Genomic DNA, 12103 nt, shown 5'->3' with positions numbered 1-12103 from the left:
GGTTGCCTAAAACAGCCAGGGAGGGGGGCACTACAGAGACTGCAATTTTCTGCCTTCCCCTAGGAGTGGGCCCACATAACACCCCCACAGACAACAGTGCCAGCGACAGGGGGGTATCGTCACTCCCCATACCACGGACCACGGGCTCCGCTCCGATACGGAACACCTCCCACCCTGAGTGGGGGGTGCCGTCAGCCAGGAAGGGATGCTAGCAACACACAGGCGTTCTGAAGTTGAGACATCCTGGCGAAGATGTGGTCCTGCGCAGGCTCGTCCCCATCCCCAGGGGCACTGTTGTGGCGAGGCCTGGGCGTACCAATGACCTGCGATGCTTGTTGGCAGGCTGGGACACCGTAAGGATCTATATTATCCAGTGCGAGGCCCAGCTCTGCTGTCGCTTGTAGTCCTCCAGGGATCCCGCTGACTAACTAGCGATAGTGAGTAAGGAAATAAATAAAAAGAAAAAACTTTTTTCAAAAGAAAAAGACAAAAAAACTGAGACATAGGTCCCAGCAGGTAAACCTAGGTCCTACTCCTACGCTATGCAGCATGAAACTGAAGAGCAGCACCTAGTGGCTGATGGGTAATGGCTGAGGGACAGCCCCCTAGAGGTGTGTTGTGTGTAAAGTTTTTTGTTGTTAACCATTTCACTGCCTAGCCTACTGCTGCAGAGAGGCGTATTACCCACTTGTGAAGGATTACTGAACGGGCTGCGACTGTCAGAGGACGTAAGAGAAAAAAATGGATTTTTGTAAAATCTTACCGTAAAATCCTTTTCTCTTAGCTCATCGACAGACGTAGTCCTCGGTGATACACCACCTTCGGGTTATGTTACCTCCGCAGGAGCAGGACTAGACAGGAAATTAAAAAGCTCTGGCCACACCCTAGGGGCAGTCCCAGAGGGTATATCCTCTCTCTCTCTGCCTCAGCAAATCAGTTATGTGAAAAAGCAGTGCTTAGAGAATTTAACCCAACCCAACTCCAAAACAGAGGGGCGGGGACTACGTCTGTCGATGAGCTAAGAGAAAAGGATTTTACGGTAAGATTTTACAAAAATCCATTTTTCTCTAGCGCTCATCGACAGACGTAGTCCTCGGTGATACACCACCTTCGGGACGTCCCAGAGCAGTATCACAACTGAGGGGTGGGAAAATGGAAATCAAATCCCAATCTAGAAGGCCCAACCGGTGCCAACTAGACGTTTACAATGCTCATCCTTAATGATGAGACTCAACCAAAAAAAGAGAAAACAATTTTTTTTTTTTTCCAAACAGAAAAAAACCCTCGAGGTAGACCACCGGTCTCCTCAAATTGCGGCCTGCAAAACCTTGCGGCCAAATGAGGCATCCGCCGATGCCGTCACATCAATTTTATAGAATTTTGTAAAGGTATGTACCGACGACCAGGTGGCTGCCTTACATACCTGGACCACTGACGCCTGATGGCGAAAGGCCCAGGAAGTACTGAGCGCTCGAGTGGAGTGCGCCCTAACAGGGAACGGAGGACTCTGACCCTTAATAGAATAAGCCTGTACCACCGTTTGTCTAATCCATTTGGCAATGGTCGCGGCAGATGCAGGCAAACCCTTTCTGGGGCCATCCGTGATCACAAAAAGTGAATCCGTCTTACGGAATGATTCCGTAGCTTTCAGGTATACCCTGATTGCCCGAACCACATCTAAGGAATGCAACGCATGTTCCCGATGATGCTTGGGCTGAGGACACAAGGAAGGTAGTACAATATCTTCATTCAGATGAAAATCTGAAACCACCTTGGGAAGAAAAGATGGCTTAGGATGAAGTACTACCTTATCCCTATGAATCACTAGGTATGGTGACTGGCATGATAATGCAGCCAGTTCTGACACCCTGCGAGCAGAAGTAATAGCCACCAAGAAGGCCACCTTCTGGGATAGAGTAAGCAAGGGAATCTCCCTGATGTTTTCAAAGGGAGGTTTCTGTAGAACCGACAAAACCAAATTAAGATCCCAGGGCGGTAAGGGCGCGCGGGCTGGAGGAGCCAGGTGCCGCACCCCCTGGATGAAATTCCGCACCAAGGATTTGGTAGCTAAAGGCTTCTGAAAGAAGATTGCTAATGCTGAAACTTGACCCTTGATGGTGCTCAAGGCTAGCTTCTGCTCAACCCCTTGTTGCAAAAAGGCCAATATTCGAGTCACCGAATAGGTACGTGGAGGAAATCCTAAAGATTCGCACCACGCAATATAAGTCTTCCATGTGTGATAATAGACTTTGCTGGAAGTCGCTTTCCTTGCTTTAATAAGGGTAGGAATGACTGAAGTAGACAAACCTCTGTCCTTCAGTACTTGGGTCTCAATGGCCAGGCCATTAAAACCAGCGACTGTAAAGCACGAAGGTAAATTGGTCCTTGAGACCACAGACACTCCCTGAGACGAAGTTCCCACGGAACGTCTGCGACTAACATGTCCAAGTCGGCCAGGCCGGCTTGAGGAGGCCAGCCTAGAATTTCTAGGACCACTGGCGCTGATTGGATCTGAACCAGGCGTCCCTAGAGCTATCTGGCCCCGACCATCCGAGAAAGTCTGGTCGTTTTCTGTTCCCACACATTTATCAGATACCTGATAGTTATCAGGAAAGGTGATCTTTTCTGGTTGAACCTCAGGGACCGAAGTCACCCGACTAGAGGCTACTTGGCCTATCTGGTCAACCAGATCCGATTCCTGTGAGGTATCGGGACTAATCTTAGGAAAAGGTAAAGGAAAAGATCTTTTCAGGGAACGGTAACTACCGCTTCCTGTGGTACTTAAATGTTGGAAGGGAAGAATCGCACCGGTAGTAGTGGTTGATGCTCGATCTAATGTCCTGAATACCGGTGAAAACGTCCCCCCACCCTGAAACCGGGTGGGGGCGCACCTTCAGGCTGTGTACTCCTTTGCTTCGGGTTTGGCTGGGTTGGTCCCCTTCTTGAACCCTCCTGGAGGAGTCTTGCCTTTCCCGCTAGTACCAGCCGGGCGCCCTTTATGGGCGGTAAAGAAAGGTCCTCGCTAGTTGCGAGGTCCCTTAGCATTTGCAGCCTGTGGCAAAAAAGTGCTCTTGCCCCCAGTGGCATCCTTAATGATTTCATCTAGGTTGGCTCCAAATAGACGATTCCCCTGAAAGGGGAGATTGGTCAAGGTCTTTTTGGAACCTAGGTCAGCTGACCAGCATTTTAACCACAGCACACGTCTGAGGATCACTGCTAACTTAGATGCATGCCCTAATAGGGGAGTAGTGTCCAAGGCTGCGTCACAGATAAACCGTAGCCCTTGTATGATCTGTTCCATCAAATCAGATGTCTCCTGGGGAATATCTTTTCCCCTAAGATCTTGGCGTACCATTTTCGCCCATTCCGTAAGTGTCTGGGAAACTAGACCAATAACGATTACTGGTCTAAATGCTGACCCTATCAGAGAAAAGATAGTGCGGGACTCTGCTTCTATCTTTCGATCCACCGGATCCTTAAAGGACGAAGTGTCCTCCACTGGAATAACCGTGGCTTTATTCAGCCTGGAAATAGGCGGATCCACGACTGGTGGTACCGTCCATTTCTTAATGATGGATTCCTCAAACGGATAGCGTCTAGCAATACGCTTGGAAATAGTAAAGGTACGTTTAGAATGCTCCCATTCTCCTTTAATCTGATTACCAAAACATTTAGGTACAGGAAAAGCCTTCGCCGTCTTGATGGGCTAATTAGTCCCAAAAGGCCTCTCTGTTTCAGTTGCCTCTGCCGGTAAAGCCTCAAGTTTTAAGGTTTCTTGCACTGCCACAACTAGTGCGTCCACCAATGCTTCTTCCTGAATTATAGCAAGAGAAGAAGCGTCCTCCTCACTGTCTGAGGGGGCTTTACCTGGGATAACAGCCCTTGCAGAGGAACCTGCAACTGCCGTGACCATCTCTGAATCTGAGTCAGAGGTGTCAGATGGTATAGGGGTAGGCGGGGGTCGCTTCCTTGACCCCCGTCCCTGACAGGCCGCCTCCACCCGAGCCACCATAGACTCCAAAATTGCTGTAAATGACTCTATACTCTGTGCACCGGCGGGTCCCGAGGCCCCCTCGAGGGAAACAGGTGGGGGAATATGTGTGGCAGGGTCCATAATAACTCCAGTTACTTCCTGGATAATATAATTCAAAAGTAAAGAAAAAAAAACTTTTTTTTTTTTTTTTTTTTTTCTGACCCCCAGCGCCACAAAAAAGCCCCTTAGTGTTACCTGCTTAGGGATCCCTATCGATCGAGAGAGAGAGAGATAGACCCCCAGGCTCACCACTTGATGCTCAGAGTTAAACTGCAACAGCTTACAGCGCTGTCTTGACAAACAGGAAGTCTTTTGGCTGGCTGCCCAGGAAGAAAGGAGGCGGCTCCGCCCCTCTGCACGCCTTCCGGCGCCTCCCCCAAGCTCCACGAGGTGTAGGATCACCTCAAACATGGCCGCCCCCATGCTGGAGACACGAGGCTACGCCAAAATGGCGGCTCGTGCGATCCAGCAAAAAAAATGGCGGCGGCCTAAACTGAATAGCGGTGTGCTGCAGGGCACACAACACTCTCTCTGCATGGGGATATGGCGTGGTTGGCGGTACCGGCCCTGGCGGACCGCGTGGCCGTTCGGGAGGCCTGCTAATAGCTGGAGATCTGATTTGGAAGGCAGTCTACATGTCCGTGGCTTCTGACTGGTAGGTAGCTTATACTTAACCCATAAGATTCCCAGAATGCCACAGATTACATCTTTAAAACATGTATACAATAGATTGTTAGCTCCCAAGCCAAGCCTCCTGGCTTTTGCACACATAAATCACACTCAAAGTAGGAGGAATTGTGACATGCTATAGGATAGAAAGGACTCTTTCTTACCATACAGAGAGGGGCCCGCGTTCACCACAAAACCCGTCAGGGAAAAAGGGGGAACATACTACTCACCATACCGGAACCAGGCGGGCACCAACTCCTGACAGTACCCCTCTCCACCGGGGCGGGAGGGCTGTCGACCGATACGGACGCCGTGACTCATGGTCTTTGGCGTTTCGGCGAGACGTTTAACTCGCGTGGACAGTCCTTTAATGGGACTTTGTCGCGGCCGACCCAGCGCGGAGCTATGGCCTGCACGCGCTCGTAGGCTGAACTGGGGTGACCACCGGATCTCAACATCCAGCCCGTCGCCCAGTTCAGCTTTCTTGCTTGAAGATCTCACAGGAACACTGGAGAAAAAAGCTGTCTAAAAAAATCCTTTAAGAAAAAATTCTTGCCAGGACCTAAGATCCCAGCAAGGTGTCTAGGTCCTTACTCCTAACTAGACAGAAAATAACTGATTTGCTGAGGCAGAGAGAGAGAGGATATACCCTCTGGGACTGCCCCTAGGGTGTGGCCAGAGCTTTTTAATTTCCTGTCTAGTCCTGCTCCTGCGGAGGTAACATAACCCGAAGGTGGTGTATCACCGAGGACTACGTCTGTCGATGAGCGCTAGAGAAAAAGAGTTTTAAAGTAGTTTCAAACAGAAAATATAGCTACAGAAAATGCATGAAGTACAGGGATTATAGGATTTATAACATGTAAATCGACGCAATTTCCGGCTGACGGCTGTACCAATACGTCACTTCCGGATATCAGTGGAATGCAAACAGGGAAGCGCACACCCTGAACGGCTACACCATACCCGGAAGACTCTGCAGTGTGATCAACCGCGATTTTATTACCAGTGTATTATAAGTGTTATTCGCTTTTATAAATAAATCCTTAAAAGGTTATCACACTATGGAGATGTCTTTCTTCTATGGCCTTTGAATATACATCCATTGGGGAATACCTACACCCTATCCCACAAGTCCATCTTAGAAGATTTAGCACCCACCAGGAGAGTTTATGTCTAACCTTACCAGACTACAATTTTTTTGACCTATATGCTATAGTGCTAAGGGGTACACTGAGTCTGGTAAGTGGAATACATGTTGGGAGTGGACCTGCACATATTGCACATCATCTCACGGAGTGGCACCCAGTTGTGTTCTTTGAAGACAGCACAGAGCACGTTGCACCTTCTTTCATTGGACACTTGCTGTTGTTTCTGACTTTTTTGAGATATAGGGTTTTTAATAATATTTTTTGCACCTATTTCAAACCTATTTTAAACTTATTGTTTAGCACTTGATTACTTACTTAATAAGTTACTGATCACATGTGTTAAGAATTTTATAGTGCGGTTTTCAAATCCTTAATTCTTTTTGTGTATTTGCATATTGATTGAATCATATTTAATTTTCACCTTTTTGCGCTGTGTTGAAAAGTTGTTTTAGTAATCACATAGGTATGAGCACCTGCATTTCAGGGTTATTGAGGTCCCATAGCGCATAGGAAAAACAGTTTGACAAAGGTGTAAATGTACTGCATATTGTAAATGTATAAAGAATTGAGGATGGAAAAATCACTATTCAACAATGGCTTACACTCCATCCTAGATGATAAGGGCAGATCAAGAGGGTGATATGAAATACAAAGCCACCAGTTAGACACCGCCTTCTGAATGAGGGCACATTTTACATTTACATATTTTTAAATTCAACATAGCTTCTTTCTAATATTGTTACGGACACCAAGAAAATGGAAGGAGAAATGGAGAGAATTTATGCTCCAACAAAACAGTAGTTAAAAACTGCCTAAGCACACACAAACCTTGAAAACAGGACGCCTATTTATGTGGATAGAAACTTGCTTTTGACTAGTGTGGGCAAGCGCTGAAAGCAAAAAACACACAGCACAAATCAATTTGTACAGCAATCACCTGACCTGCATCCGCTCTAGAAGCCCGGTCAGAGCCTGCTGCCAAGTCAATGAATGCATGTATTGTTCAGTGTTTATTATCCGCATTTCAGCTTCCAATTCAGGGACTATGGCCCCGGTCCTCCAGCCATGACGCAGCATTAGATCCTACAGAAAATTACAATGAAAAAAGTTTCCCCAAAAATGACAGACATTCCTTCCTGTTCTATGCAAGCACCCTCCCATACATTCCCAGTCCAATATTTAAGGTGATACTAAACACACACTGTTTCGTTTCCATTGTCTCTTCTTTTTCTGTACAGCACTGTAATTAACTAATTATATTAATAAAAAAAACATCTAAGTACCTTTTTCCTAATCAATATACAGCTGTCACATGACCCAGCTCTTTCCCAACCTGTCTGCAGGGAAACATAAGCAGGAGGAGCTTCCAGTCCTCTGCTGCTGGTCACAGGTTAAAAAAAAACAAAAAAAAAACAAAGAGACTTTGGAATATAGAGTAAAAATCAACAAACTGCTTTAAATTGTCATACAAATATTATATATATTTGAAATCAAATCATTATTTTTTGGCAAGAAAATGGTGTAGGTGGATTTCTGCCAATCATAGGCTGTGTCACGCCCCTCCAGCCTCCTGTCTTAGAATAAGAGGGGGATGAAGTGTCCATCAATCTACATGTAATATCTCCTCCCCATTGTGTTTAGCTAGTTAGTGGGCATGGAGGAGGGAGGGAGGAGTGGGCTGTCATTTACCACTGTGAATGCGCCCACATGTGTGACTCTATAATCACTTAGTCTTTTGAGATGTGATAGGGAGGAAATGCTCAGCAAAGAAACTCACTGAAAAAAATGGATTTTTGTAAAATCTTACCGTAAAATCCTTTTCTCTTAAGCTCATTGACAGACGCAGTCCTCTTGATTAATATCAAATTGGGTTATACTGCCCTCTACAGGAGTAGGACACTAGGCAGAAGGAAAACGTTCTGGCCACACCTTAGGGGCAGTCCAAGAGGGTATATCCTCTCTCTCTCTCTGCTACAGGATGTTAGTTATGTCACAAAGCAGTGTCAGAGAATTTAACCCAACCCAACTCAAAAGTAGAGGGGCGGGTACTGCGTCTGTCAATGAGCTTAAGAGAAAAGGATTTTACGGTAAGATTTTACAAAAATCCATTTTTCTCTGTCGCTCATTGACAGACGTAGTCCTCTTGATTAATATCAAATTGGGACGTCCCAAAGCAGTGCCACAAATGAGGGGTGGGATAACAGAAATCAAAATTTCAATCCAGAAGGCCCAACCGGTGCCGACTAGAAGTCTTAAAGGCTCATCAAACCAAAGGATGAGACTCAACTGAAAACCCAACAGAAAAAAACCCTCAAGGTAGACCAACGGTCTCCTCAAATTGCGGCCTGCAAAACCTTGCGGCCAAAAGAGGCATCCGCCGATGCCAACACATCAACTTTATAAAATTTTGTAAAGGTATGAACCGACGACCAGGTAGCCGCCTTGCAAACCTGGACCACTGACGCCTGGACCACTAACAGGGAACAGAGGATTCCGACCCTTAATAGAATAAGCCTGTACCACCGTCTGTCTGATCCATCTGGAGATAGTCACGGCAGATGCAGGCAACCCCTTTTTTGGGGCCATCCATGATCACAAAAAGTGAATCCTCTTTACGAAACGAGTCCGTAGTTTTCAAATATACCCTGATTGCTTGAACCACATCCAAGGAATGTAACGCAAACTCCCGAGGATGACTGGGCTTAGGACACAAGGAAGGTAGCACAATATCTTCATTCAGATGAAACTCTGAAACCACCTTAGGAAGAAAGGATGGATTCGGACGAAGAACCACCTTATCCCTATGAACCACCAGATATGGGGAACGACAGGATAATGCGGCCAGTTCTGACACCCTGCGTGCAGAAGTAAAGGCCACCAAGAAGGCCACCTTCTGGGATAACGTAAGCAAGGGAATCTCCCTGATATTTTCAAAGGGAGGTTTCTGAAGAACCGACAACACCAAATTAAGATCCCAGGGCGGTGAGGGCGCGCGCACTGGCGGAGCCAGGTGCCGCACCCCCTGGATGAAATTCCGCACCAAGGAATGGGTAGCCAAAGGTTTCTGAAAGAAAATTGCTAACGCTAAAAACCTGACCCTTGACAGTACTCAAGGCCAGCCTCTGCTCAACCCCCTGTTGCAGAAACGCCAAGATTCGGGTCACCGAATAGGCACGTGGAGGAAATCCAAGGGATTCACACCACGCAATATAAGACTTCCATGTGCGATGATAGACTTTTCTGGAAGTCGCTTTCCTTGCTTTAATTAAAGTAGGAATAACTGAAGTTGACAATCCCTTGTCCTTCAGCACCTGAGTCTCAATAGCCAGGCCGTTAAAGCCAGCGATTGTAAAGCAGGATGGAAGATCGGTCCCTGAGACCGCAGATCCTCCCTGAGAGGAAGTCTCCAAGGAGCGTCCGTGACCAGCCTGACCAAGTCGGCGTACCCGGGTCGACGAGGCCAGTGCGGAGCTACCAGGATAACTGGAAGTTTCGGCAGCAACTTGAGAGGAGGGAAGGCATACAGTAGCTGATACTGTCCCCACGGGGCGTCCAGCGCGTCTGCTGCGTCCGCTCGAGGATCTCGGGAGCGGGCTACAAACCTCCGCACCTTCCTGTTGAGCCGAGCTGCCAACAGATCCACCTCCGGGGTGCCCTAATGAAGGCACAGCTGGTGAAATACCTCTGGATGAAGAGGCCATACCCCTTGATCCAGAATCTGACGGCTGAACTAATCTGCCTGCCGATCTTCCACCCCCGGAGTGAATACCGCGGAGAGAGCCGGAACAAACTGTTCCGCCCAACAAAGAATGCTGGTCACTTCGATGGCTGCCAGGACACTCTAGGTGCCCCCTTGGTGATTGACATAAGCCACAGCCGTGGCATTGTCCGACTGGATCCGAACCGGGCTGCCCTGGAGCAGTAAATCAGACAAAGTCTGATCGCTCTCAGTTCCAATACATTTATCGGTAACCTGGATTCTATCGGAAGAAATGACTTCCCCTGGCTGAGCATCGGAGACCGAAGCCACCAGACCAGAGACTCCCTGGTCCGCTCGCTCAACCGGATTCGATTGTCCAGAGAATCGGGATTCCGATTCCATTTGAAAAGAATCTCCTTTTGGAGAATTCGGGTATGAGACTGGGCATACGGTACTGCCTCTAAGGAGGCCACCATCAGTCCCAGGACCCTCATGCAAGTCCGAAGGGAAGGCCAGTTGACAGACAGCAACATCCGAATCGTTCACTGAATCTTCTGGAGCTTCTCCGCAAGGAGACACACCCTTGCCAAGGATGTATCCAAAGTTAGGCCCAGATAGTTCAATCTCCTGGTGGGAACCAGGGATGATCTTTGGGAAAAGTGAAGAAAACGCTGATGTCCTGCGAAGATGGGGATCTGGTAATTAGGCATCCTTGCTGTCTCTGGACGCCAGGAAATCCCCCTGATGCAGGGAGGCCACCCCTGTTCAGATGGACTTCATCTTGAATTCTTGTACCCGGACAAAATGATTGAGTGCTCTTAAGTCCAGAATTGGACGCACCTTGCCCTCCTTTCTGGGTATTGTGAATAGGTTCGAATAGAACCCCTGAAAACGTTCTGCTCAAGGAACGGGAACTACCACTCCTTGTTGCATCAAGTCCATTACTGCCCCCCGCAAAGCTTTTAAGCGATCCGGGGATAGTCGAATGTTGGAAGGGAAGAATCGCACCGGTAGAAGTGATCGAAACTCGATCTTGTATCCTGACCGTATGACCTCGCGAACCCCTTTGTCCGGGATTCTGGAAAGCCATGGATCCGGAAACCGGTGAAGACGTCCCCCCACCCCAGAGATGGGTGGGGGCGCACCTTCAGGCTGAATTGGTCTTATCTTCAGGTTTGGCTGAGCCGGACTTTTGTTTACCCGACCAGCGCCCTTTGAAACCCCCTGAAGGGGCTTTGGAGGGCTTCCCCTTATCGCCCGCCCCAGCGGAACGAACAAACTTTTTATGAGCGGAAAAGGAAGGTCCTCGCCTGTTACGAGGTCCTTTACCCTTAGTAGTCTGTGGCAAAAAAGTGCTCTTGCCCCCAGTGAGATCCTTTATAATCTCATCCAAGGTGGCCCCAAACAGGCGATCCCCTTGAAAGGGGAGATTAGCCAAAGCTTTTTTGGAACCTTGATCCGCCGACCAGCACTTTAACCACAACACGCGTCTTAGGACCACTGCTGAAACCGATGCACGCCCTAACAAGGGAGTGGCGTCCAGGGCGGCGTCACAGATGAACTGTAGTCCTTGTATAATCTGCTCCATCAAATCGGATACTGCCGGGGGGATACTTCTCCCCTTTAGGTCACGGCGTAACAATTTGGTCCATTCTGTCAATGTTTGTGAAACTAAACCAATGGCAACCACTGGCCTAAAGGTTGATCCTATCAGGGAAAAAATGGAGCGGGATTCCGCTTCCACTTTACGATCCACCGGATCCCTAAAGGACGGAGCGTCCTCCAACGGGATAACAGTGGCTTTATTTAGTCTGGAAATCGGTGAGTCCACCACTGGTGGTACCGTCCATTTTTTAAGGAGGGATTCCTCAAACGGATAGCGCCTAGCAATGCGTTTGGAAATAGCAGGGGTTCGTTTCGGACGACCCCATTCTTCTTTAATTAGATTACCAAAACATTTGGGCAAGGGAAAAACCTTCGCCATTTTGGTAGGCTTGCTAGTACCAAAAGGAATTTCAGTATCAGCTACCTCTGCCGGTGTAACCTCCAGACTTAAGGTTTCTCGGACAGACACAACTAGTGCGTCCACCAACGCTTCTTCGTGCTATGGCGGAGGCAGAAACGTCCTCCTCACTGTCTGAGGAGACCATACCTGAGACAGCAGCCCCAGAAGAGGGACCTGCAGCTGCAGTGACAAGTTCAGAATCCGTATCTGAAGTGTCAGATGAAATAGGGGTAGGCGGGAGTCGCTTTCTTGCCCCCCGTCCCTGACAGGCCACCTCCACCCGGGATACTAAAGACTCCAAAACTGCTGACAATGCATCAATCATAAGTGGGGCACTGGAGGGTCCTGCGGCCACCTCGAGGGGATCAGGTGGGGATACATGTGTGGCAGGGTCCATGATTAATCCCAGACACTTGCCAGCAAACAAAAAAAAAATTGCAAAGAAAAAAACTTTTTTTTTTTTTTTGTAATCCCCCAGCGCAACAGCGCCCCTCAGTGTTACCTGCTTCGGACCCCCACAGAGAGAGAGAGAGAGAGACCCCAAGTGC

The 12103-nt window shown here is 48.2% G+C and overlaps 1 protein-coding gene across 1 annotated transcript in view; it reads right to left on the bottom strand.

The window, feature by feature from the left end:
- Positions 1 to 12103, bottom strand: part of NT5DC2 (5'-nucleotidase domain containing 2) — a 184147-nt gene that overhangs the window by 65430 nt on the left and 106614 nt on the right. The window contains exon 12 of the mRNA XM_082265923.1: positions 6793 to 6933. Coding sequence (XP_082122049.1) covers positions 6793 to 6933 — 141 coding nt within the window. The remainder of the gene's footprint in view (positions 1 to 6792; positions 6934 to 12103) is intronic.

Source organism: Pelophylax lessonae (assembly GCF_965119305.1).
Source record: "Pelophylax lessonae genome assembly, chromosome: 8".
Classification (NCBI taxonomy): domain Eukaryota; kingdom Metazoa; phylum Chordata; class Amphibia; order Anura; family Ranidae; genus Pelophylax; species Pelophylax lessonae.
Note: the sequence above shows the minus strand (reverse complement) of the source record. Positions and strands in the feature narration are given on the sequence as shown.